Source organism: Pogona vitticeps, chromosome 14, assembly GCF_051106095.1.
Source record: "Pogona vitticeps strain Pit_001003342236 chromosome 14, PviZW2.1, whole genome shotgun sequence".
Taxonomy (NCBI): domain Eukaryota; kingdom Metazoa; phylum Chordata; class Lepidosauria; order Squamata; family Agamidae; genus Pogona; species Pogona vitticeps.
In genome coordinates this window covers 2821345-2849324 of record NC_135796.1, presented here as the reverse complement: position 1 = coordinate 2849324, position 27980 = coordinate 2821345, and the positions used below count along the sequence as shown (strand labels likewise).

The following is a 27980-nucleotide window of genomic DNA, read 5'->3' as shown; positions in this document are numbered from 1 at the left end:
GGGGCGGAGGCAGTGGGCGGGGCTTGGAGGGCCAGGATCGTCCTGAAAGCCGGAGGCGGCGGCGGATGCCGGGCAGGTAGACGGGCGGCGGCGCAGGTGAGGATGTCGGGCCACGTCGGAGACCTGAGCGCCAAGCAGGAGGAGGCGCTGGCCAAGGTGAGCCCAGGGGGAAGAGGAGGATGATGATGATGGGGGGGGCTGTCTCTTTTTTGGGGTGGGGGTGGGGCTCCGATCTCCGTCCTCCCCAAAAAAGAACGGCTTTGGTTCTAAACCCCCCCCCGGATTTGAATCAATGGGGTCCCCCCTCCCCGACATACAGCATCGTGGCGCAAACTCTGCTCTTCCTCCCCAAAGAGGCGTGGGAATCGCCCCCCCCGAGGTCTACCTGCGCCCGCAGCTCGGTTTTTTTTTTTGGGGGGGAGCGCCCCTATGAAAACGGACCCCCCTCCTCCTCCTCCTGGGGGGGGGGAAAGAGATAAAGATCTAAGCGGGGTTTCCCTCCAGGACCCCAAAAGGGGAGAGGGGGCCAAAATCCAGAAGTGCGCCAAGAGGTCCTTTTTTGGAAAATAAAAAGGAGAGCGCTGTTTACTTCTCTTTTTCTTTTTTTTTGGGGGGGGGAGGCGTCAAGTTCCTCCTGGTTTCGTGGCGAGGGGTTTGCAGAGCCCCGGCCTCCCCGGGGGGGAGGGTTTCTGTTCCCCCCCCGGGCTCACGGCCGGCCTTGCCGTTGGGCTTCACTGCAGAACGGTCACGATTCTTTTTCGCGTGATGCTTGCAATAATAGGACTGGCCTGCCTTAAAGGGCTGTTGTGTTTGCCCATTCTTTCCCCCCCCCCTCTAGTGAGGGTGAGGCTGAGAGAGAAGTTGATTGCCAGGTCAGTTCAGGATCCAGTGGGATCCGCAGTAGATCCTCTTCGAACTGCAGAGCTAGAAGGGGACCCTCTAGATCATCCAGTCCAGCCCCTGTCATATGCGGAGGGGGGGAGGATCGAACTCCCAACCTCTGGCTCTGCAGCCGGAGATCTTAAACTCCTGAGTTTGGTTTTATTTATTTTATTTTATTTGGAGGGGGGGAGTTTACTCTAGTCTTGCCCTCACCGTTGGCTGAGCGAACAACTTACATAAGGGTTGTTCTTCAGGGTCGGCCTCGGAGCGAAGGTTGGGCTTGTCCAGGGTTGTGTGTCAAGCGGGCCGCCAGGCAGAGATTGCCCCCCACCCCCAGGGATGTTTTGCAAGGAAAAGTCGGCAGGAGGGCTGGGGGAGGGGAAGGAGCAAACCCCGGGACCGAAAGTGCCAGCGAGACCTGCAACAAAATTTTGCAGCGCTTGTTCCCTCTCCCCCTGCCTGGATCTGTCCTCCCCATAGGGAAAGACGGGTCTGAAAATGCAGAAGCAGAATTATCCTGCGGTTAATTCTGAGATTTTAAAAAATACCCCCCTCCCCCTCCTTAATAGCCAGGCCCACTGGCCTAACCTGCCTGTTTCCATCCGAAAAAGCCTCTCCACCAACACCCCCCCCCAGGGAAGAAATAAGGCCTGGCATTTGTCTTCTGGCTACCCGCCAGCCGGCCATTAATTTTTCCTCCTCTCCCCCCCAACAACCCTTCCCTCCACCCCTTTTGAAGTTTTTGCTTACGAGTCCGTGACCACGACGAATGCGTGGTCCTGTGTCCTAAATATTTTTTGGCATTTCTGCAAACCAGGAAATTCCTAGAGCTGCATGATATTTTACTTTGGGGGGTTTTTTTTGGCAATCTGATTTGAGTGGCTCCCGCTGGACTTCGGCTGCCTAAGGCTGCTTGTAGAGGACACGATCCAGTTTTGGCCTCCACGTGGCATCTCCTATTGAGCCATCGTGGCTGCTTGATTGGTGTCCTGAAAGTCGGTCTAAGAAGCCTTTGTTTATTAGTGTACTTTCTTTCAGATCTTTTTTAATCCCACCTTTCTCCTTTAAAAAGGATCCAAAATGGTTTACAAACATTGATAGACAATATTTGAAGCTAAAAACAGTGAGGAGGCCAAAGTGGCTTGCATCACTGGAAGACAATAGTTAGAGCAAAGAACAATAAGTATACAAATATTTAAAAAGGAACAAAGACCACTTTGTTCCTTTTTAAATATTTTTTTTATTTTTTCAGACTAAAAACAAATTTATTTCCAAATTTGTGACAAGTGCTAGAATATTAATAGCTAGATTTTGGAAAGATAAAAATGATATTAAATTAGAAGATTGGTGTAATGAAGTATGGGACATTGCGTTAAATGATAAATTGACTACTGAACGTAAGATGAAAAATGAGGAAATAAGTTCAAATATTTTTATGCTTTTGGGGGTAGATTTGTTGAATTTGTATTAGTGAAAGGAAAGGGGGAAAGCCTCTAAACAACTATCAATACAATTTTGGAAAGGAAGTTCGTATTAAAAGTATTGCTCCAAGGGGTCCCATGGATATGGGGTGCAGGGTAGTTTAGCTTGTATAGTATTTTGTATTTGAGAAATGCTAAACAAAAGCAATACGAAATACATTTAAAAGCAACCAAGCACAACAGGGCAATTTGAAACACCCCACTCAGGCAGCTGGGAAGAGAAAGGTCTTGGCCTGCTTGCGGAAGGACAGCCAAGAGGGGGCCAGGCTGGCCTCCAGTGGCAGGGAGTTCCAGAGTCTAAAGGAGCGACCACAGAGGAGGCCCTCTCCTGCGCCACCACCAGACGCACAGAGGCAAAGGCCTCTCCTGATGATCTTAACACTCAGGCAGGCTTATAAAAGGAGATGTACTCCTTGAGATCGCTTGGGCCAAAACACATTTAGGGTTTTATAGGTTATAACCAGCCTCTCTCTCTCTCTTTCTGGAATTAATTTAAGAAGATTTGTTTGTTTGTTTGCTGCTTTTCCCGTAGGGGGCCCGAGGCAGGTCACAAGAATCAATATCCTGCCATAATGACATTTAAAAGCTTCATACAAAGCTGTATCTTAAAAACGATTAAACGTGAGTCACGATCCAAAACAGTTCGGAAAACATTTTGAAATATCTAAAATTCCTGAACACAGAGCGTTCCCTAGACACTTGCCACTTAAAGGCCTTACCTGAAGAGGAAGGTCTTTTACCTGATGACGGAAAGAGAAGAGGGAGGGGGACCCACCTGGCTTCTTGGGGGGCAGGGCCTTCCAAAGTCTGGGAGCAGCCCAGTATGAGGATGATGCCCTGGGTCCCAAAGCATCGTCCCATCACTGCTGAGAGATGCGCGGACTCATTGCGTCTTTAAATCCATTCCCTACATCGTTTCTTCCTTGGCCCAAGGCGGGTACCACTTCCACCCGGCCCTATGCAGATCTTGATTCGCTCTTCCTGCAGGTAAATTCCCGAGGTCTGCAGGGGGTGTGTGAGTGAATCCCGTCAACCGTAGAGGGAGAGACCGTGCTACCCTGTTGGCAGCAGAAACAAGGATTCTTGGATAGATTGAAAACTAATGCAATTTATTTGGCGTAAACGGCCGCCAGCCTCATCAGATCCATAAGGCTGCAATCGGGGGGTGAAAAAACTCATGCCAGAGAAAACCTCTTAGTCTTTGACATCTCACAACACCGTAAATCCTGTTTATGATGTAGCCATTCAGTTTCCTGTCTTGTAATTCCTGTCCTTGCGCCTGTAACCTGTTCCAGCCGTATCGCGTGCCAAGCCCATGTTCTCGCCAAGATGTTTCTTACAACTCTTGAAGGCCTCTGTCCTGGGGGCTGGGTTGAATCCAGTCTCGAATCCAGGGAATAAAAGCTAATATTCAACTAGGAAGCTCCACGGAGCTGTCCTAATCAGTAGCAAAGGTGCTTATAAACACCATCGTCTTAGAACTGCAGAGGCTGGAAGGGACCTTCGCAGTCATGGAGTCCAGACCTTGTCAATGAGGCCCAGTGGGGGGAATCGAACTCGCAACCTCTGGCTTCGCAGCCCAGAGGCCCAACTCACCGAGCTATACAGCCAGCTCCTTGTCTCACCTAGGCAATGCATCGGAGTTGTGATTCTGCCCGTTGGCCCCTTTCTTTGTGTAAACGACAAAGACTTTTTTAAAAAAAAGCCAAACTCTGATTTGACAGCATGCTTCATAGAGATCTCATAGAGATCCGTTTGGAAGGTGGGTTTATCCCGGATGGACTTTCGCCAGGCAATATACAATTTGGCTGGGAAACTGTAGGTCAAAATCCATTAATGAGGCACAACTAGAGTAGACACCTTGAATCAGTGGGGATTGGGTGAGTCAACTCCTAGGTAAGGTCTATTGGTTCAGTGGGCTCGCTCTGGTTGTGACGTAAATACAGTCGTGCCCCTCTGGACAATTACCCCGTTTAACGACGGATCCGCTTAACGTTGAAGTTTTTGCGATCACAAAACGATGTTTAGATTGGTTTTTTTCGCTTCACGTTGATCGGTTCCCTGTTTCGGGAACCGATTTTTCACTTTATGACAATCAGCAAACAGCTGATCGTCGGGTTTCAAAATGGCCGCTGGCTTTCAAAATGCCCCCCTCCGCTGTTTTCTAGAATCCTCGCTATACAGGCACTGAAAATGGCCGCCATATGGAGGATCTTCGCTGGACGAGTAGGTATTCAGCCCATTGGAATGCATTGAACCGGTTTTCAATGCGTCTCAATGGTTTTTTTTTTAAATTTCACTTGATGATGTTTTCGCTCTACAGCGATTTCAATGGAATGAATTAACATTGTCAAGCGAGGCACCACTGTACTGGATTTCGGCCACTGCCCTTAGGGGCTCTGCTGTGAGGTCTAAAGAGGAGAAAAGTAGACATTCTGTTGGGCGGTTTTCCTCACCAAACCTCATTTAACTGAGCATGCACAGAGAGTTTTTCTCCTAGGAGGAGAAGCATGCGCTTGGTACCCGTTAAGTCCATTAAGGTTGTTCAGAAAAAGCTTCCCAGTGGGTTCTGTCTCACGTCTAAGGTGGGGGCAGGAGCGACTGGCCAAGAGTCGCATCATTTCCCTCTTTATGGGCACCAAAATGTGTCACAACTGGGAGAAAAAGGGCACCTTTACTTGGAAGTTCCCCTATGAAGCTCTCTCCTTTAGGGTGGCAGCCAAAACATCGTTTGTTGAATTTTTTTATGGTTTCCCCTCGAGAACCTGGGCGGTGTGTATCTGCCAGGGTTGTGTCAACATCCAAGCTTCTTATTTTGGTACCAAGTATTTCTAAAAGCGCCTTTCCACTTGTTGAGTACTCTTGAGTGCGAAGTGTAACAAAACTGAAAATAACTTCCAAGCAAAGCTAATCTTTTTTGGAGGGGGAAGCCTGTTATAAAATAGTTTTTAAAAAAAATGTGGTTGGTCTGGTTCGGTAGCCATGAAAAGAATTCCTCAAAAACGGACAAAAGTTTGCTACCTCTCGCAAGTGCCCTTTAAAAGAGAGGATTGTTTGAGCTGGCGGCGAGAAACGGGTAAGCGTGGGTGCCCGCTGGATTGTTCTCCAAAGTGGGCACCATAACCACATAAATCAGGTTTTTTGCTCAACTTCCAAGCGTTAACAATGAAGTAATTAACCACTGGATTAATAGTTCCCTCTCTAGGGGCATTAAGCAAACGTGAACAACGAGAGCATACAGATCTTTTTTTACATAACCGGCGTTGTTAATGCGATGGTAGGACTGCATCCGAAAGCAAAGTTGTCGTAGCGCTAGCAGATGACGGATGATGCATTCATATTAAGATCCACCTTGGGAGGTGGATCTTTTTCACGCTGAACTGGTGGAAGCTGGTTCTCTCCCACCACATATTTCAATGTTTCCCTTTTGCAAAGCGTTTGCTGGGGAAATCTAAGGTGGAGAAACAGGAGTCTCTGCCCAGGGAAGGCGGTTGCTGGGAGACTAGGGGAAGGAAGGGCTCACAAAGCCGAGCATTCATGCGCCGCTGGGCCTCCCGTGGGAAAAACCAACGTCGTGTTGGCCTTGTGCAAGCGACGAGGTTCCCGGGCGCCCCTAGAAGGAAGGAATGGGGACTCCTTTCTGGCTGCTTTGTCCGTAGAAAAACCCTGGAAAGATCACCCTTGACTGCATGCTGTTATCGTGGTGCTGCCGTTTGTGAGTTTTCTGTGATACTCAACACACCGGAATCAGTTGCCTTAAGCGGAAGGTGATCTCTTCTATTCTGGGCGTCCCAGGCCGCTTTGCATATTGGGCAATCCGGGCGAGAGTTTCTCCTACCGATTAGTCTTAAGTAATTGGAAGTCGGCATGCAGCACAGCGGGAGACTTCCTTGGGGAAGCTGATCCTGGCTTAGTCCCGAAGCGGTGAAATGGAATTAGGGAGGCTGAGCGGATAGGTGACCCTCCTGGTGGCCAGGTGCCACAGAGAGAGAGAGAGAGAGAGGACACAAGAACTGAAGGTTTGGTCCGAGAGGGAATTCGTGGGTCACTCAATGGGACGCTCCCGTCTTCTTTCCAAGTTCGATTCTCCAAAGCAGGACACATTTGGTCAAGGAGATCAAGGGCGTCCTGGTTCCATAGCATCCCCTATCTAAGAGCTGTTTTTTTTTTCCTGGAAGAGAAAATGCTTGTTTCTGGAGTCCACGCTTTTTGCGGTATCCCCCAGGCCTGAGCGCCCTGGTCGTTTTTTCATTTCCGAATTGTGTGTGGAGGTGGCGGCCTTGATCTACCTTCCCATTCCTTTTCTGAAGAACTTAAGGTTCTGTTCTACAATTCCAATTGTGCGTTGCTTTCCCCTGCAAATGTGAAATCTAAAAAAAAAAGTTTTACAAATCTCAGCAGCTGCAAGTGTTTTTTTTATCAGAGGTCATACTACAGGGTGCAAGGGTCCTTGTGGGTTGCCACAGAAATGGTGGCATCCTGCCATCAGCCACGAGGAGAGGGCCTTTGGCAGCCGAAAATTGTGGGTCTCTGGCATCCTCTAACAGAGGTTGCAGAAGAACTGCATCGCTAATTATGTATTGATGTGTGCAGAAGTACCGTAGGGCCATGATATCCCTGTGGGATCTGTTCCAAGGACCACCACCCCCTGCGTGCAAGGAAGCCAAAAAACGCGGAAGTATTGAACACTGTATGTTGCATGGACTCTGGCTTCCTCTTGTGGCCAGCTGCGGTCACTAGAGCAGCGGATAAGTGAATCAGCAGATACCGACCCGACCGATAGGGGTGGTCCTACTGTACTGATACTGTACTGATACTGATACTCTGAAAGCAACCAACATATTATTGCAAAATTTTGCAAATTCTAAATTGCTCCCAGAACTGTCTTTGACTTGTTTGTTTCTTTAATGCCTACCAAACCCAACAACAACATTGGTACACTTAAATGGACCTTTGACTCGATTATACGGCTTGCACGGCAGAGCTAGAAAAAAATGTGCCATTTGGCTTGTAGCAAAGATTCCTTCTTTGCTGCCGTTGGAGCGTTCTGTAGTCTGTTGTTCGACCTCGGTTATCCGTAAAGAGATGTCGTTTGGCTGTTTATCGGGTCTATTCCCTGCACTTCCCAGGAAAAGGGAACACGAGGAAAAACACATGTGGGAGCTTTAATAAACTGTGCATGTGACCCTTCTAGACATCTGGTTTGGAGGCATGCATGATTCACTTCCCCTCTTCCTAGTAAAACCGGGCTACTTGGCTGTAATTTTCTGTGGCTGTGGAAAAATTCAATCAATGCAGCACTTAATGAGCATGTAATTTATGCCCAACTGCATGTACCGAAGGTCTAGCAAATGACCGAGATAACGCTATTGAAGCAGCCCGCTTCTAGCCCCCCAAATATTATCTGCACATTTAATTTGTTTTTAATGTTACTCCTATTTCATAGACGTCCATAATTTTAAATTGTGCAACGCTTTGTTCCAAATAAATAGAAAGGAAGGAAGCTGAACGCTTTGAACGTTGCTCCTAGGTGGAGGACGTTTTTTGATGGTGAAGAATCTAGGACACGGGGGGCGTTCCCGACTTGCAGGGGAGTTATATGAGAAGCTGACTTTGAACTCCAGGGCTTTGCAAGTCAGGTTAAACCCTCTTCACCTTCGACAGATACGCTTTGCGTGTCTGTATGTGTGTGTGTGAGAGAGAAAGATTATAATTGCTGCAGAACTGGAATGCTGGACCTTCCACTTTGCCATCGGTTGTTCCGAGCGACCCAGCGGGCTAATGCTAGGGTTAATTACACCTGATTTCAGACTGTGATAATCTCATCAGCGTGATTAAGGAGAGAGAATGTTGAGCAACTGGTTATCTCCCAAGATCCCTGCTTTTCACGCACTGAAGGGCCGTCTCTGGCAAATGGACTGAGCCATCCTCTGCCTTCCAAGATGATCTTTCTTAATAATAACAGTTTTGGATGAGCATCTTTGGATCATCCGGGTGGCCCTTCTCATGGAGGCCCAGTGGGGGAATCGAACTCGCAACCTCTCGCTCCGCAGCCGGAGAGATAAACCACTAAACTATCATTGTTTCTGTAAAATAAATCATGACACGGTGTAATAGGTCTGGGTTGTTGTTCCTCTGAGGTTGTATTTACCTTATTTTCAGACCTGCTAAGGACCAGATGGTTTTTTTATTATGTCCTGAATTGAAAAAAAAATCACAGAATTCAAAAGAGGGTGTAATGTACATTTTATTTATTATTTATTTTACTTATTCAAAAAAACATTTTTACCATCCATTTTAAAACGTCTCCTAAACAGTCTCTCGCACAGGAAAAGAGAGAGATTCTGTGTTCCTTCCGAAGAGCTGAAGGTTCGTCCCTACTTTTCCCTCACAACAGTCCTGCAAGGTTGTTCACGTTGGCCTGCCCTGAGATGATACTGCTCTCCAGAGAGACCGGGTTAGGATGACCCTCCTTTCCCTGGCCAGTGTTTCCAACATTTCTGGAGGGCAGTCGATCAGGAAGGCTAGATTAAAGAATCAAAACATAGTAGCATTCAAAGGAACCTTCCCCCCAAAAAAGTGTAAAATATCAGGGTCCCCCACACCCCCCCTGTAATAGTCAGATTCCATTTGTACCACACCAATTGTGTTGGTTCGCCTCACTCAGGGTAATTCCCATATATGTTTATCACTTGGGAGGTGTAACATCTAATGATGATTGTTTGCATGCGTGAATGGGGCCATGTGCACTGTCTTGGTTATCATGGTGGACTCCGGTTTAGATGCTACGCGGAGAAGGGTTCGCCCACGTGGGAGCTGCCTGTAAATGAGGTAACCTGAAGAAACCCTAACCGCCCTCCTTGTATTGTTCTTCTCCATAGTTTCGTGAGAACATCCAGGACATCATCCCTCTGCTGCCAGCCCAGGATGATTACTACCTCTTGAAATGGCTCCGAGGTAAGAGGCATCGGTTGGCATCCTCTGGAGAAGGGCACGCTTGGTGAGAACCACCCTTAAGCTAATGCCTCGGACAGCACAGTTTTGTGGGGGTTCAGGGAAGGTTCTTCTGCATTGCGCGACGGGTAGACGCTTTGTGAGGAATGGAGCTCAACAGAGCATCATCATCTGAGGAGTAAGACCAGAGGACAAGGCAGCTAGAATAAATATATTCCTTTGGACCAGGGAAAACCACCCGGCACGCCTTTATCAGCAGAAGGGGAAAGCAACCCAACACCAAGAGGATAAGCCTTCTACATCCTAGCTGAGAGCACATAGTTAGGTCACACAGCGTCTACAACCCCCTTCTTAAACCTCCTAAGAAGTTACAATGGGAAGGGCGTTTTGGGGGGGTCTTCTGTAGGCTGGGCATCCCTCGGTTGCGGCTGGCGCAGAAGAAACGCAACGGCTTCAAAACTCATGGCTAGAGGTCAGCACTGAGCTTAATTTTAAAAAAGAGGGTTTAGGGCTGCCGGATCACGTCCGGAGCGTCGGCTTCAAGTTCCACCCTTGGCGGTCACGGATGGGGTAGCCCCTCCCAGTCTTGTCAGATGAAAGGCTGTGGTCTTTGTTCCAGGACTATGTTTTAGAAGCCCGGATGCTCAGCCCGCATGTACATAAAACTAACTGGCATGGAGGAAAGTTAAGCACCCCTTGTTTGCCTGCTTATGCTTGTTTTATTTATATCATCTCCTCTTTTGTTCCAATGAATAGCCTACGTGGCCACATCCTTGCTTTCTGTGCTCACCACAACCCTGTGAGGCAGGTTAGGTGTGCATGCACACACACACAAACATGCGTGTGCACACAGACAGAATCTCAAGGTCCTTCATGACCAGCATCTGCTTCTCTAACCTCCCACTCCAGAACTAATCATGACACCCCATTAATTGAAAGGTGAGGTGCTCAGGGGGTTGGATTTTGTGGTCTGAGCAGGACCCCAGGGCTTTTCTGCTGGGCAGTGCAGGATCATGGCCCGCGCATTGCCCCTCAGCTGCTGAAGTAAAAAAAAAGCCAGGTTCATCTGCAGGTGCAGGCAGGGTGGGGTTTCACCCCCTGCTTTCCTGTCTCCCTCCCGGGGATCCACGAGCAGGTTCAGTTGGCTGAGAAGACATCTTTCTCCGTGCGATGCATAGTGACCTTCCTGGCCACTGATGCAAGGTTTAGCATTCCCAGGAGAGTTTTACTTTCTGAAGACTGGACTCTAGAGACCAAACCGTGGGGGCAGAGGATTCTCACTAAGAACTGCTATTCTACTTTCTACGCTCCAGGAAGCAAAGAAGGTGTTAAAGGTGTGGGCCGCTTGGGACCATCCAGATGTTGATGCGATGCAACTCCAGATGTTCCTTACCCTCAGATGGGCTGTCTAGAGCAGATGAAATTGGAAAGCCAGGGTGACCCGGCTACCTCAGTGGGGTCGTTTAACGGATTGTTGTTCCTGACCGCTTGGCGTGTGTTTTGGTGTGGCCTCGGTTCTTTAGTGTGAGATTTCTTTGACCCTTTTTTCGTATTCGCCTGCTCCCTGTGGTTAGCTTTAAATACAGTCTGTCAATGATGTAAGCCGCCTTGGATCCCTTTAAGGAGGAAGCCCGGGGTAAAAAGGTTTTCAATGAATGAGAAAAATCTGGAGGGCAGCCTTTGGCTCCCATGGGTTGAAACCGAGGCTACCCTCTCTCCTGTTTCGGCTCCGGATCTGTTGGTGGGGGACCACTAGGCGAAAGGGGTATCTGCATAACACCGTTCTAGCGGTCGGAGAATGCTTTAGGTGCTTTGGCTTTGACCCCTGCGCCCTTGGGTTTATAAGGCAGAAGGCTTTGGGGAGGTAGAGTGGATTTCGACTCTACTGAATGACGGCACAAAAAATCTAAGGCCAACATCAGCTTGTAAATCCCCGGATGTAATGACAGCGCTTAGAGTGGTGTCAGAGTGCTAGGACTCAATAGAGTAGGTAAAGGTAAAGGATCCCCTTGACATTGAGTCCAGTCGTGTCCGACTCTAGGGCGCGGTGCTCATCCCCGTCTCCAAGCCGTAGAGCCAGCGTTTGTCCATAGACCATTTCCGTGGTCACGTGGCCAGCGCGACTAGACACGGAACGCCGTGACCTTCCCACCGTGGTGGTCCCTATTTATCTACTTGCTTTTTTACATGCTTTCGAACGGCTAGGTGGGCAGGAGCAATAGAGTAGAGGCCCTCTAAATTGTTAATCGGAGTGAAAGCTGATGGCCAGGATCCTATTAATAATTTACACACAAGTAAGTACAGTGGCTGATGTCGTAGCAGCAAGTTGCCACGAATGGACAAGGGGCTGGTTGCGTTCCTGGGTGTGTGCTCGCCACGGGACGAGGCTCGTGCCCTGGAACCCAACCGGCACCTCATTAACTAGCAGCCGGAACTTACGCAGCTACCTGTACACCTGGGTCAATTGTCAGTAGAAAGGCAGCCGGGGAGAAACCCACCCTGCTTCCGTTCATTTGCTCCACGAAGAGCTTGCACCCACGAAAATGTACCGGCCACCGTTTCCTAGTGTGTGGCTGTTTGAGGCCTGCAGATAAGTCCTTTGGGTAAACAGAGCCGTTCTGTTTACCTACGGTCACAGTATTTGTAGGAACAACAGATGAAATAGGGGCTTATCTTCCTTAACTAAGGTGGACAGAAAGCTCTCTCCTTTTTAAAAAAAAATCTGCTGGACTCTGCTATTTGCACTTTCTCCCGTTCTTTTGTCGCTGAAGTTCATGTGGGGCTTTTCCTGATGACCGTCCTCGTGCCTGACACAGTAAAGGCACACAACAGATCTCAATAGATGCCAGTCTGGGGCAAGATTCTAAGGTCAAGGTTGCCAAATAATCAGTTCGGTCCAGGGCATGAATGCGGAGATAAAAGAGGCCTGCAAGGAACCAGGGGCAGAGTGAACACAACATATCATTGTTCCTTGTGTTTTAAGTGAAAAGGGCCGCTGTTGTGTTTGCACGTGTCTGTTCGCCATTCATCCAGCTACTGCATTCATCTGTGTAGATTCTTGATTGCATATGAAAGCTTGTGCTTTAGTGTATGTTTATAAACTGTCACCATTATTATTTTATCTATTTAAAAGGTTTTTAACCCTGCCTTTCTCCTTAAAAAAGGACCCAGGTTGGCTTACAAGAATTACAAGTTGGCTTACAGTGTTTAAGATTTCTTTCTTTCTTTCTTTCTTTCTTTCTTTCTTTCTTTCTTTCTTTCTTTCTTTCTTTCTTTCTTTCTTTCTTTTAGTCATATGCAGCCTTTCTCCCCATAATGTGGCTTCCAACAGATAAAATCTTGTCTGAACTGTGGTTGGTTTCAAACAAGCCGCCTGTAATCAATCCACTGTGGATGAAACTAGATTACTGAAACTAGCGATGGTTAACAACAAACCACAGTTGATCAGGGCAACACAAGAAGCCACATAGGATTTTAGGACTCAGTTTCACTGGATGGCCAGAAGTTGGGCAGTTACAAGCAATTTTTAGATATGGAGGGTTTGTGAGTCGTGTGTAAGCCGCCCAGTGTAGCGCTTGCACTAATGGGGCAGTATATAAATCTAAGGAATAAATGCAGTGTTGGCGAAACGTCACTCCATTCCAAAGCTCTGCAGCCCAGTAGAGGAAACTGTGTCCCAGGAGATCCTAAACTTACTAATTACACTGAGATCTTGCCCTTCGTGGAACGGAGAACAACACATACATAATACTGCTACCACTGTCATGATATCACAGCAACAACCCTGTGAGGTAGGTTTTTGTTGTTGTTTAGTCATGTCTGACTCTTCGTGACCCCATGGACCAGAGCACGCCAGGCCCTCCTGTCTTCCACTGTCTCGCAGAGTTGGGTCAAAGTCATGTTGGTGGCTTCGATGACCCTGTCCAGCCATCTCGTCCTCTGTCGTCCCCTTCTCCTCTTGCCATCACACTTTCCCAACATCAGGGTCTTTTCCAGGGTGAGGCAGACCTAAAATCACCTAGTAATCTTTATAGTACAGCTGGGGTCCAAGCTATCTAAAAGACTGCATCTCCCTCTATGAGCCTGCCCAGGCTTTAAGATCATCGGGAGGGGCCTTTCCCTCAGTCCCACCACCATCCTAGGTGTGTTTGGTGGTGACACTGGAGAGGGGGCCTTCTCTGTGGCTGCTCCTTGAGACTCTGGAACTCCCTGCCCCTGGAGGCCAGCCTGGCCCCATCTTGGCTGTCCTTCCACAAGCAGTTGATGACATCTCTCTTCCAGCAGGCTTTCCCTGGGTGACCGGCTGTCTGCAAGGGACTGGATGGTTGATTTCGGTTGCTTTTAAACGTGTTTTCAGTCGTGATTTTATTTGCCGTTTTCTTGTTAAATTCCTTTTTGAAAATAGTCATCTATTTACAGCGTCTAGCTTTTAAATATTGTCCTTTTAATGTCGTAAGCTGCCTTGGGTCCTTTTAAAGGAGAAAGGCAGGGTGAAAACATTTTAAATAAATAAATAAATAAATAAATAAATAAATATCAGTATGGTTGTCTACACATATTCATTCCTCCTGCTCCCACCACCCCAAGGCTCGTGGTCCATCTCCTGCTAGGTCTCTGGACGGCCTCTGTATCTATTAGCAGAGGGATATTTCCAGAGCTGGAAAACTTTCCATTTCTGGGACAGCAAACCCATTAAATCCCCCAGACATTTAGGTGTGGAAATTAGGGTTTTTTGTAGCCCAAGTAGTGGACATTTTCCAAGGCACTGATATCTCCCTGGCCATTTGCTCCTGGTGTCCAGGGTTCAGGGCCGGTGGCAGCCTTTGATACCCGCAATTAATGCCTTTCCGTTAGGATCAGCAGACTATGATTAGAACCGTTTCCCCCCCCCCCGAAGACTCTGCCCTCCGGTCCCTCGGTTGGAAAGATAAAGCGCGAGATAAAGGACGTTCCAAGTTTGCTTGTTTGCTTTCCAAATCCCAGCTCATGGTGGGGAGATAAGGCCGGGGAGATCATGTCGCAGGACCGGCCTTTCGTTTCCCCCCCTCCCAGTTGCCACGACAGCCCACGTAACGTGGGCACTGAACAGGTAGAACTGGCCATTGTAAGGAAGCACAGACGGTCCTTTCTTGATCCGGCAGAGAATTTATATAATCCGAGGCTGTGAAAAAAAAAAAGGCCGCCGGGCGAGAGCTGGGAGCTTTCTTGTGTAAAGAGTGTTTATCCAGGGAATAAAGAGGATAGGGCCGCAAGTAAAGGATCATCAGGTGTCAGGAGGTGCCGCTGGGCACCAAGGCCGAGGCTGTTACATCCTTTACGACGGGCAGGCGTGGAAAGTTTGACGGAATTGTTATATAAATATAGCTTCTCAAAGGGCTCATAGTTTCAAAATCTCGTCAACTTTGTGTTTCCAAAATTAGAACAAACGAACAGGAACTTGTACTAAAACATTGGAGTGCCAAGCCCTACAGCTCCATGTGCCAGCCTGCGAGCCAGCCAGCCATGCCCTTTGCCCCCTTCTTCCATTCCACGCTCATCCCCAAAACTGACATTCGATGGTCACGGGCCAGTTCGGTCCTTGCAGGCTGGCCGGCCGGTCTTGATGCCCTGTTATAGCGGGGATCCAATCCAACTTCACCCCATCCGTTGGCGATCACGAGGAATGATCTAAGTCATCAAGTCAACGTTGACGTATGGTGATCCTTTCCAAGGTTTACTAGGGATTGAATTACTTGGGATCCTTTTACCCTTCCTTCCTTCTGGGGGTGCTTCTGGGACCAGCTGGCCCAAGGCTACACAGGCTGGCTCTTCTCCTGGCAGGCCTGGTTGGGGAAACTACAGAGAGATACCTCTCCACTGAGCTGTAACAGCTTAAACAGGTACAAGGCGAAGATTTGTCTGTAACCTCTGTAATTTTGTTGCAGCCAGATGCTTCGATTTGCAGAAGTCCGAAGCTATGCTCCGGAAGGTATGAGATCTTCCTTCCTTCCTTCCTTCCTTCCTTCCTTCCTTCCTTCCTTCCTTCCTTCCTTCCTTCCTTCCTTCCTTCCTTCCTTCCTTCCTTCCTTCCTTCCTTCCTTCCTTCCTTCCTCCACTCTCTTTACCTACCTTCCTTCCTTCCTTCCTCCACTCTCTTTACCTACCTTCCTTCCTTCCTTCCTCCCTCCCTGTTAGACGATGTAAGTTCCATTATCATATTCATGCCCCCAAATCTTAGAAAAATTAAAAACCGCTTAAAAGGTGGGAGGGGGGCGGCGGCAATGTTTTATTTCCAGCCTGTAGCTATTTAAATTTTGAAAATGGCTCATACTTTTGCGTCTGTTTGCACCAGAGGTGTGCAGTTTTCTGTTTGGTGGACTGTCACCCCCAGAATTCCCTGAACCGCCTGATTGATTCTGGGAACTGTAGTCGAAAAACACAAGACTCCATAGCTCTACAGAGCGGTGGTTCCTAATGTTGGGTCTCCAGATGTTCTTAGACTGCAACTCCCAGGATTCCTGGCCACCACAGCTAGTGGTGAAGGCTTCTGGGAGTTGTAGTCCAAGAACATCTGGGTACCCCAGGTTGGGAAACCCCCTGCACTAGTTTGTGCTGTGTGTTTTCTGCTGTGCTCTTAACTTCTATATCTCTTCAAGTAAATCAGAACAAATATCCTTGCTTTACTGATTTTTTTAAAAAGACGTTGATTTTGGGTGTATTTCGGGTGGACTCAACCTCTGTTAATGTAGTTAACCAGTGTGACTACCATCCCATCATGTGTCTTACAGTGGAAAACATTCACATTAACCAATACCCGAATTTTGGCAGTGATTATTAAAGTGCATAGAGGTTAACAAGAATATACATACAGTTCTAAACTGGTTGCAAGTGGAGGTGAAGGCAGACGGAATGGCCTATCTTTTTTTCTTGTACAGTAGGACCCCCGTATCCATGGGATCGGTATCCCAGGTCTCACTTATCAATGGTCTGGAAATATTAAAAGAAAAAAGAAGTAGAAATATATATCTTCATGGCATATGTACCAGAACTGGCCACTAGAGGGAGCCAGAGACTGCTATGTATTCTTGGTGTGGCCACTTCTGGTAATGCATGTGAAAATCCTTTTTTCTCAATCATCCATGTTTTTCAGCATCTGCAGGGGGAACCCATCCTCCATGGATATGAGGGGCCCTACTGGAAATAATTTAGCTCCATGAAACTAGCAAACCAGAAAAAAAACACTTTATTTGCATGCTGCAGTTAAATTTACCGACTTCAGCTCCTTTGGGGGGGGGGGATGGTTCTTTAACCACTTTTTCCTCCTCCCTTCTTCCTTGCGTGTCCTATCTGGAAACGCTTTTAACTAAGCAGCAAGGTATAAATGCGTTCAATAAATACCGCATTTTTCTGTTTATAAGACACCCCCATGTATAAGACGCCCCCCACTTTTCTAATCCAAAATTTAAAAAATCTAAGTGGGGCTTAGCAAGTGCAGGGGGAAAAGGATCAAAACGCTGCAGGATCGCTTTGATCCCTGCTTTCCCTTCCACTTGTTTTTGTTCTCTCCTCAGCTTACTTCCGTGTATAAGACGACCCTCAATTTTTAGTATAAAGATTTTAGACAAAAGTATAGTCTTATACACGGAAAAATACAGTAAGTAAAACAGACACTTTTAAAACTAGTGTTTAAACGAGAGTTTCCCTCTCTCAGACTAGTCTTTGTGCTTTCTCTTTCACTTATCCTTCCCCACCCGTAGCATGTGGAATACCGGAAGCGCATCGGGGCCGATAGCATCGCAGAATGGAAGGTCCCAGAGGTGAGTCCTGTGACAACCCCAGACCTACTGGGATATACCACACTTTCACTAAGCTGCCACCAACCATTCCCTGTAAGGAGTCACACAGACCAGGAATGGATTTTCAACAAACAAAGGAATAAGGTTTATTTAAATAACACACAGGGAAAATAAAATGATCAGGTGAATAAGATACAGTAACGTGGCTTAGTCTCAATCATACATACACCAGTTTGGTTCACACAGAACCCTTAACTTGAAGCACAGACCCTGAACCTATCAGTTCTGGCTAACCAACAGACACCTGAACCTATCAGGTTGGTACTCTGACACACAGTAGTACCCTGTCTGACACACAGACTCCCACACCAGCTTCTTCTTCCCAGCTGCTGCTTCTTCTTCTCTAGCTCTCCACACACGCATCACATATATATACAGTACAGCCCCTCCTCCTGATGTCCCGCCTTTCACTCCCCATAGGATGGAACTTTCCCTCCAAACCCATGACAGACAGGTAACATCAGTGCTGTATGTAACAAGTCCTCGTTGCTTAGGTGGGATCCGGGGGTCTAGTTATGGACCAGGATTTCTCTGCAGCGCTGTGACACATAACCAGACCTGCACCGTACACCTCTCTCTCTCTCTCTCTCTCTCTCTCTCTGTTCCCCACAGGTGATTGAGAAATACATGACCGGAGGAAGGTGCGGTTTCGATCGGGAAGGCAGCCCCGTTTGGTACGACATCGTCGGGCCGCTGGACGCTAAAGGCCTGCTCTTCTCGGCTTCCAAGCAAGATCTGCTGAAAAAAAAATTCAAGGACTGTGAATTGATGCGGGTAGTGTGTGACGAGCAGACCCAAAAGGTGAGGTGGAGGGCAGCCGGCCTAGAGGGGCCGATGGTTTGTCTGCCTTTTGCTCAGTTTTTTTTGGGGGGGGGAGGCACCCGCGGTCCTTAAAGCCCTATTTTGAAAGCCAGCCGGCAGCACAGAGCCCGTTTTTAAGCCCTGGGAAATGTTTCTCGCTGAATCTTTCATCTTGCCACCGGGCCAGTTGATCTGCCGGATTGCACAGGGATTTTTCAGCCACACCCTTGCGTTCTGTTTGTAACGCTTCACAGTCTTTTCACACACACACACACACACACACACTCTCTCTCTCTCTCTCTCTCTCTCTCTCTCTCTCTCTCTCTCTCTCTCTCTCTCTCTCTCTCTCCCCAGTTAAGGAGAAAAAGTCTGGATAGCTGTCTAACAATATTTTGGTTCCAAACACTCAAAGCAACAGATGTTGTTGGTGGCAAATCCGCTCTGGGTTTTGCTCCGAACTCTGCAGGAGCCAACCAAGGTGCTGACTCTCATCTCCAGCTTCTGCAAAGGTGAAAAGCATTTACTGCCCCCTCTGACATAAGAGCCTTCCTTTGGCTCAAAGTTGTCTGCCCCCCCCCCCGTCTTGAGGCAAAATGAAATGACTCCTTCCTTCTTTCTTTCTCTCTCCCTTTCTTTCTACCCACTCCCCACTTACGAAGCAGCGTGTACTGTCTTCTCGAGCATTCTCACTCTTACGAATCTTCACATTCGTTCCTTTAATGTATGTTTTTCTACTGCCGGCTACATTGCTAATAGGATTCAGAGCTACAGGATTTAAGGAAACCCATGAACGAGGGCATTGGGTTGAGACATGATTCCAGTTTTAACATATAGGACCTAAAGCCTGTGCCGATTCCGCCGAAAGCAACTTTCCCATGTTTTGTGTATCCTGAAAAACTATAACATCTGGCTACGGAGAGGGTGGCGCCAAACTTCCTTGGGCTACAGGGAATGCTCTCGGAGTCATCGGTTCCAAAGGTTTTCTCTTGTCAGGTTGCTGATATGTTTTGCAAGCGCGATAATACATTGGGTAGTTCATTCTTCAGGATTTCCGTTCTGTGTTAAGCTTTCTTCTGTGTATTCCCCCCCCCCCCATGGGCTGTCACGTCTGTTCCAAGTAATGGTGACCTTTTTGCCAAGGTGTTCCAGGTAGAGAATACACCATTCCCTTCTTCTGGGGGCAGCTTTGGCACTGAGCAGCTGGCCCAAGGCTACCCAGGCTGGCTCTTCTCTCAGGAGGCCCAGTGGGGGATTGAACCTCCAACCTTTGGCTCCACTGCCGGATAACTAAACCACTGAGCTAGCCAGCCAGGCTAGAAGTGGTTTCCTCTTTCTTTTCTTCTGGGGCAGCTTTGGCACTCAGCAGCTGGCCCAAGGCTACCCAGGCTGGCTCTTCTCCCGAGAGGCAGAAACGGGGAATCGAACCCCTCGGATCTCTGGCTTTGCAGTCAAAGACTTAACTCACTGAGCTATCCAGCCAGCCTGTGTACTTTAGACGTTCATAAGGTGTTGAACTAGCTCGCAGCTTGGACCACTGTTTACACCATACGTTCCTCACAGCTTTTCATGTAGCTGATGTTGGCCCAGCTTCCAAGTGAGAAATCTAACTTCGCGGATCCTTCCTCATTTCTCTGCCACTTTCTGGTTTAATCCACCTGTTGTTGTTGTTGTTGGGGTTTTTTGTTTTGTTTTGTTTTGTTTTTTTGTGCTTCCCATCCTCTCAGCAGCTGCCCAGAAGGCACTTAAGAGCCTTTAGCCAAGGAAAAGTCCAGATTTGTTTTTCCTCTTAAAAGGGATCGATAATTTTATTTTAAATATTTTATAAAGCATCTCGGTTTTAAAGAGCGGCACACACAGGTTAGGAAAAAAAATCAGCCCTAAAGTAGGTATGGACAATCCTGGTTAAGTATGTTGTGATAGCCACCTTGACTATGCTGGTAGAAAAACGAACTACAAATCTTCACTGCTAAAGCTGAATAGATAGGAAACTGGAACAAAATCACGTTTTTTTTCATTTCCTTTTTATCTCCTTTGTGTTTTTTTTCCCAGCTGGGGAGAAAGGTTGAAACTATCACGATGATTTACGATTTTGAAGGACTGGGCTTGAAGCATCTATGGAAGCCAGCTGTCGACACCTACTCAGAGGTGAGAGTCGGCGAGGAAACTGATGTATATCCCAGTGAGAGAATTTTGCCCCAACTCCGATTTTTACAGGTTTAGCGGCTTGTTGTGTCGTTGTATGAACTCCCCCCCCCCAATTTGTCACCTTTAAGTCTGGGCCACTGGACCCTTCTGCTTCAGAAGCACCACTTAGTATGAAATGAAATTGTGCCTGGGCTGAATCCACCTGACCGTGGAATTAGACCACCGACAGGAGGCAATTGAGAGACTGCATGAACCATAGCCAGAAATTCACTGGATGTGTGTAGAAATCTCGTTGACAAGAGAAAAGATGGGCTAAATCATGGTGGAGATCTAGAAAGGCAACATGTAGACGGCCAGACACACATGTATTTCTAAACTTCAATGAACAGTTTGTAGTAGGAGGTTATAGTTTGCTATTCTGCAAGTTCTCATTCATTCATTCATTCATTCATTCATTCATTCATTCATTCATTCATTCACACCTATAAGCCACTTTTCTCCCCCTAAGAGGACTCAAGGTGACTCGAGGATTCAATTCTTGTCATCCTGGAGAGTGGGAGGGGGTCATTTTGCACCTGACCGCTAAAGGTAGAATTCAGGCTTTTAAAGTTACAGGCTTGCATTTACCAACACCATGCCTGAGGATCTAAAAGCTTAAGGTCCAGTAGGACCAGCTTACCTGTGGGATCAGTATCCGCTGATTCACTTATCCGCTGCCTGAAAATTCTAAATCCCAGAAATATGTATGTCTCTGTATTTCCAGGGTGTATTGACCAGAGCCGGAGACCATGCAATGTATGGTGTTTGCGACTTCCATGTTTTTCAGCACCCGAGGGGGGGCTTGAAACTGATTCCCCCCCAGTGGATACAGTCATCCTCCTGTCCTTTGGCTTTAGCCAGATATAGGCATTGCTGCATTCAGTGAGGTCCCTGCTATGCGACTGCAGGTCCTCCCATACGTAGGTGCACACAAGATGGATAAAACCACCATTCTCCTTTTATAACCTGCAAGAAACCAGCCTGAGAGATTTAGTTGTGCTCTTTGGCTACAGCGGGACCCGAGCTTGCTTGCAAAGATCGGCTTTTAGACACTGAAAGGGTCCCATCCTGTTCGCAGAATGCACATTGTCGGGGCTTCCAAGCTCCTGGTCGATGTCAGGCGGAGCTGATTTTGTCGAGATGGGCCAACCGTCTGATCTCGTACCAAGCTCTCTAAAAACTACCTTTCCCTCTCTTGGCTTCTCCTCCTTCTCGCTTCCAGCTCCTTGCGATGTTTGAAGAGAACTACCCTGAGTCCTTAAAGCGTATATTTGTGATTAAAGGTGAGTGCAAGCGCTTCTCCAGGGTGGAGGCAGGGGGATGTAGAGAAGACGTGTCGGCCCCGTGTTTTCCCTGCCCGGCACCTGGCCTCTCCTTCTCTTCTCTTGCAGCCCCCAAGCTGTTTCCCGTGGCGTACAACCTGGTGAAGCACTTTTTGAGCGAAGACACTCGGAAGAAGATTGTGATCTTGGGAGGTGAGCGGTGGCTTAGCAGGGACAGGATTCATGGCCTCTTCTGACCTCAGGACCAGAGAAAGCTGCGGAGCGGCATCCATTGATAAGGATGGATCCATTGGAACTTCTTGGGCCTCCACGCAGCAAACAGCATCAGAGCCCAAAATAGCATTTCCCGCAAATCACAGAATTGTGGAGTCGGAAGGGGCCTCTGAGGCCATCCAGTCCAACCCTCTGCTCAAGGCAGGAATCCAAATCAAAGCAGCTCTGACCGAGGGTGGTCCACTTTTCTCTGGAGCCCTCACCACCTCTTCCTGAGGTCATGGGTCCCTCTAACTGTCAGGAAGTTTTTCCTGATCTTCAGGCGAAATCTGGCTTCCTGTAGCTTGAGCCCATGATTATGTGTCCTGCCCTCTTGATTAAACAAAAGCCAAAGAGGAAAGTTGTCCATTGAATGACGGCCATGGGAAAAAAAGGGGGGGGCTACATCAGCTCCGTGGACTCTGCGCCCACTAGGCAGCCCAGCTGAGCCCTAGCTGAAGAGAAAGGCAGGAAAAGGGGATGGGGGTTACTTCACTTCTGACTCCCTCACCTTCACTGGGATGTTTTTCCCTTGCACCAGTAAGGCCACCCCCTCCTTGTTACTCATGGGTAAACCAGCAATCCAAAGACTTGCATGGACCATTTCCACAGGAGAGTAAACACTTGTTAGCAATAGCTCCTTCCCTCCCTAAGCCTCTTCCTTCTGAGTAAGGCTGGCCTGAGGTCCAGTTTCCCAGTGTCCCAACCCATGGGAGAAAGCAGGAGGTGAGCCTCAGTGTCTCTTTTGAATACTGTGGTGCTTGGTGTGTGTGTGTGTGTGTGTTGTGAGGGAGGAGAAATGCAGGCTGAATCTCCCGTTCGCCGCCTCCTTGCGTCCTGCTGGGCCAGGCGTCCTCTTTCTGTGCCCTCGTTAGGACTGTCCACGTGACGGTCAAAAGGTTTCTCTGTATTCGGGGCGGCTTGAATGGATCCATTCAGGAGACGTTCCCTAATCTGTCGGCTATGCCGATCCACAGCCCGACAGCGGCTGGAAGGGTGGCCTTAAAACACAGCTTTTCCCATAACAACATTTTGAGGCTCAAAATGCAATGGGGCAGATTGTGTCCTTAAGTGAAAAGGTCCCTTTAAAATAATAATAATCAGCAGCAGTCTCCAGGTGCTCAGCATGCATTTTGTGGCAAGACAGTCTGTGCCTTGATGTTCAACCGTGAAGCGTCTTGCATAAAACCCGTGCCAAGGACAGGGACCCCAAAACACACAGCCTTATCTCTGCCCCCTGCTTTCGGCGGGTCAAAGGAGAACGTCGCGTCGGATGGTGGCACCGTCCCCTTCTTTCCTCGCTCGTGGCTCGATGCTCTGCTGGGCCCTTCGAGCGACGAGGATCACACCACAGAGGGTCCAACCTAGCACCATCTCTTTCATAAGCAAAGTTGAAAAGCCGTCCGATTTTTTTTATAAGCCTTTTCGGGAAAATTGGTTGAACTGGGCGTTTGGGGAAAACGCTGCTTACCTACAAAGCGGGACCTTCTCACTTTTCCCCTTAGCTGACTGGAAGGAGGTTTTACAAAAACACATTGACCCCGAGGAATTGCCCATGGAGTACGGGGGAACCCTCACGGACCCAGACGGAGATCCCAAATGTAAGACCAAGGTATGGAAGCTCGTCAGGAGCCGAGGACCGAGTCCGTGCGGGACCAGTGGCCAACTGGCTGAAAGGGGGTGTCTGGTTGAACTGGGGAGGCAGACTGGGTTGGAGGTCAAGTCCTGAACCATCAGATGTTGGAGGACGAGCCGTTCCCACGAGGCAAGGAGGTCCTCAGCGGGACAAATAGGGGAGCGGGCAGGTGTGGTGGGAGACAGGGTGGGCTAGGAAGGGATCCAACTAGGATAAATAGGGGGTGGCCCCCATGTGCTGCCCCTCCCACCGGGTCCACCCCCCCCATGTGCTGCCCCTCCCACCGGGTCCACCCCCCCCACTTCCTAATGGCAGGACTGGCTCTACCGTTTCTGTTTACACGGTACTTCTTGAATTGGAAAAGCTAGGCCTTCACGCAGCTTGAATGCCCGGCAGCAGATGGCATAGCCGGAGAGCGATGGCTGAGCCACCGCCATGCAGCTCCCCTCCCGTTGAGCTGTGCTTGAGCTCGGCACCCATGGCGGAAGGGGGGGTAGACACCCCAGAGGCTCTCCCAATCTCAGCACCCCCAGCCGCCTTCTCACGGCGATCTCGGTCTCACGTGCAGCTTAACTACGGCGGTGAAGTCCCCAAGAAATACTACATGCGAGACCAGCTGAAACAGCAGTACGAGCACGTGGTGGTGGTGAACCGGGGGTCCTCGCAGCAAATGGAATACGAGATCCTCTTTCCGGGCTGCGTCCTTCGGTAAGCCAGGGCAGGACTTGAACCCAGGACACAGAGCAGAGGAAAGCAGAAGCCTGCAGTGGTGGGCGGGGTTGGTGGGTGGGTCCTGTGTACGTCTCGTTCTTTCCCCTTCCAGCTCATCTTTTTTCCTTCACCCTGCGCAGTAGGAAGTCATTGGCCGGCATTTTATGACGGAGGTTGGAGTTGCACCCAGCTCTTTTCAGTCCGTGTTTAATGCATTAAGCCAGTCGTTCCCAGCCTTGAACCCCCAGATGTTCTGGAACGGCAACTCCCAGAAATCTTGGTGAAGGCATTATCTGGGAGTGGCAGTCCAAGAACATCTGGGGAACCAAGGTTGGGCAACCGCTGCTCTAACCTTTACACCCTTCCCCCTTAGTGAGAGAAGGGACCAAGGACCCTTCGGTCCTGTGGCCTTCAGAGAGAAGACTCCGTGGGGAAAGTCTCACATCACGGCCGCTACTAACCCCACCACCCTTTTCAGATCACCTTCAGTGGGTTTCCAGCCCCTCGTTTTCATTTCAGTGTCAATATGAGCTAAGACAGGGTTTTTTTTTAAGGATTGGCCAGAATGAGTATATCAGGGGAAGAGGTTGGCCTGAACGAACGTCCTTCCTCTTCCTTCCCTTTTTTCCGACTTTCCTTCTCTGCCTCTTTTCCATCCTGCTTCCGTTCTGTCCAGATGGCAGTTTATTTCCGAAGGGGCTGATATCGGTTTTGGCGTCTACCTGAAGACTAAAGTGGGAGAACGTCAACATGCCAGTGACATGACGGAAGTGATCCCCAACCAGCGCTACAATGCGCACATGGTGCCTGAAGATGGCTCGCTGACCTGTGCAGATGCGGGTGTCTGTAAGTAGATCCTGATCAGCAGCTGGTCTGTCTACACTGGATGGACCGGTTGAGCCTGTATGGATCCAGCTTTCTTTGCTTAGAACTTTGTGGGAAACCCTTTGGCACATGTTTCCTATAGTTTAACTCATCATCTAGATTCTAGTGATTATTGATGCCAAAGCAAGGCAATGTCTTAAACCGAAGCAGTAGAATTGCCATTCGTTCATGAGTTGGGAACTTGTGCGGCTTGTCGTTGCAGCGGCTTGTCGTTGTCCTGACACAACCAGATAGGCGGGATATAAATTAAATAAATAAATAAATAAAGTGAAGGAATGAAAGCCGCAATTCGTTCATTAGCGGCCATTCGCTGTGGTGATTCACTCCATTGGACTTGCTTTGGCATAAGTCATCAATAGAATTCTGGTCGTAGATTCTCTTAAGACTTGGCTTTAGTATTGTTTCTGAAACAGACTTAACAAGGCTACCTTTTTGACAATTAAGACCCTTTGATCTTTATTTGAGAATCTGCCTGCTGCATTTTTTGCTGGTGTTCAGCCGTCTGGCCTAAGGTGGGTTGCAGCAGTCGCCATGCAGAAGTATGAGAAAATACTGAGAAAATGGCTTGCAAAATGTAAGTGGGTCCCCAGATCGAAAACAATGGAAACAATAGAAAGCTAATATTAATTGATATTAATAGTAGCTTTGTAATTGATATTATATTATGAATGATGGGGAGGAGGAGTTTTTAGGAAAATTATGTGGACATAATATATTTATGTTTATTATATGGATTTGCCTTTGCAAGTCACAATGCTCCAACCAGTAATTACAGTAACTACACCCACAGTTATAATATAGTAGGACTCCAGTATCCATAACATAGCCTGGTCTCCGGCTGCCTCTAGTGGCCAGTTCTGGTAATGTCCTCTTTAGAAATACCTCTTTTGAGGATTTTTCTTGTGATATTTTCAGGCCGCAGATAAGGGATAAATGCAGAATCATTTAATTAATTAATTGTTATAAATTTTTCTTGAACTTGTTATCTTTTATGTTGTAAGCCGCCTAGAGTGGTTGAAATGACTAGATAGGCGGGGTATAAATACAATAAATAAATAAATAAATAAATAAATAAATAAATAAATAAATAAATAAATAAATAAAAATAAAATGAATCAGTGGATACTGATCCCGTGGATATGGGGTTCCTGCTGTATATCGCAGCATAAGCTCAGTTAATGTCAGGGGAAATGTGGTATGTACATAAATAGACCCTGGTTAGGGCGGAGGGTGCTCCAGGCCACCAATCTTAAAGCAAACCCGATGTGTGGCCTGCTTTATCTCTCTCCTGCAGACGTCCTGCGATTTGACAACACCTACAGCTACATCCACGCCAAGAAGGTCAGCTACACTGTGGAGGTCCTTCTTCCGGACAAGAAGTCAGAAGAGCAGTTTAAGCACCTGGAAGAGCAGACCAAGGAGCTCACAATTAACAATGCCTGATGGAGCCCTTCAGCCCCCCCCCCCACGTGGGGGAACATCCTTCCTCCCCGAGCCGGAGGGGCATTTATTGAGCAAGGAAGCAAGAGCAGAAGACTCTTCCAGCGTAAAGTTTGGGGGGGGGGTTGAAGGCACCGTGGGGGACAAGGGCTGCTATCCAGATGATTTTCGTCTTTGGGCAGTTGATGACCTATTGACCCACCCACACCCCCTCCCAATTTTACGGCTGAATAACGGCCCCTACAGTTTTAGGGTTTTGGACAATTGCTGGAGCAAAACGAGGGAGAAGAGGCTTTTGCATGGCCTGCGTTTGGATCCTCTGCTTTCTTGCCCTAGTTCGGTACCACTTCAGACGGTCAGCCTGGCCAAAGGGGGTTGCGATGGCTTGCCTTTGTGTTCACACAACACTTGAAGACCTTCTTCAGGTGTAAGTGGAGTAGATGTGTAGGAGGGGGGCGTGAAGCCTTCCTTCTCTGGATCAGACCAAATTTCCCTTCTCCCCATGCAATAGTTCCACCTCTCTGTCCAGTGTCTGTCTCCACTTCCCGACAGGCAGGGGTACACTTCCTCTGCACATGGAGGTTCTACTTAGCCACAAGAGCCTGTCTTCCATGAATGGTTTTTTAGCCCTTCCCGCCCCACCTTATCGCCCCCTTCTTTTTTTCTCTTCAAATCAACCCTATTTACAGGCCTTCCACCGACTCTTGCAACGAGTTTGGTACATTCACAGCGTATTGACGATTTCCTTTCAGAACAGAAAAAAGCACACGTGCCCCGCCTTTTCAGGCACCCCTTCGGCTTTTTCCCTGCTGTCGCCGGAATTCCAAGAAGAAGGGTGTCCTCTGAACCCACCCCTCGACCAACAAGCAACAATTGTACGGTGGGAGGAGGGGGGGAAGAACAGCCCATTTCTTCCCTGTTTACAGCTGGCTTTCCCCACCCTGTGGTTTTGCTGCTCATCGATTGCCTTAAACAGTTTAACCCATGTTTACTTTGCTGGCCGAGGTGCCACCAAGACCTCTGAACCGTGGCCCACTTGCCACCTCCGGCACGGCTCGAATGCTGGAAAATCCTGCACCAGAATTAAGATCATACGGTTGGTGCAAGCACTTGTTTTGTTTCCTGTTCGGTTCCCCCACCCACCCCACCCCAAATGTCTTGGGAAGCCGGGCGGCGGTTTCATGCGTGCCTCCAGGAAGTTCAGAGATGGAGAGAAGGTGGGACAGAGGCTTCCCTGTTTCAGGCTTCTTGTCGAGTGTTTTGGGCACTTTCGGAAACCAGCAGCCGGATTCATCTCTGCCCCCCCACGGCTTGCCCATGCTTCGCGCATGGCGAGACCATACCCCTGTGGCGGTACGGTTCGGAAACAGCATCATAGCGCTTGGGACCCCCCGTTCGTCCTTGTTTCGTCCTTGAACTTGAAAATGAGAAGTTTGAATAAAGGTTCGATAAGAGACGTACTTAGTTGGGGCTGTCTTGTCTGAGTGGCATCCTGTGGCTTCATGGGGAAGGGTGAGGGTGGCCCGAGTGTCTCACAGTGGGCACAACCAGTGCATGACTCTCCCCTGAGGCCCAATGGTCCCGGCAGGATCCCGGCCTTGGCCCTCAAGAAGTGGAGGTGCCCCAAACACAGAAC

The 27980-nt window shown here is 48.5% G+C and overlaps 1 protein-coding gene across 1 annotated transcript; it reads left to right on the top strand.

Moving 5' to 3' along the window:
• Positions 1-27804, top strand: LOC110082880 (SEC14-like protein 2). Its single transcript, XM_072983101.2, has 12 exons — positions 1-156; positions 9245-9320; positions 15242-15285; positions 17054-17113; positions 17765-17953; positions 20003-20098; positions 21360-21420; positions 21529-21612; positions 23178-23284; positions 23877-24016; positions 24696-24865; positions 26199-27804. The coding sequence occupies exons 1-12, from the start codon at positions 103-105 to the stop codon at positions 26345-26347; spliced, it is 1230 nt and encodes a 409-aa protein (XP_072839202.2). The 5' UTR covers positions 1-102; the 3' UTR covers positions 26348-27804.
• Positions 27805-27980: the final 176 nt, after the last annotated feature.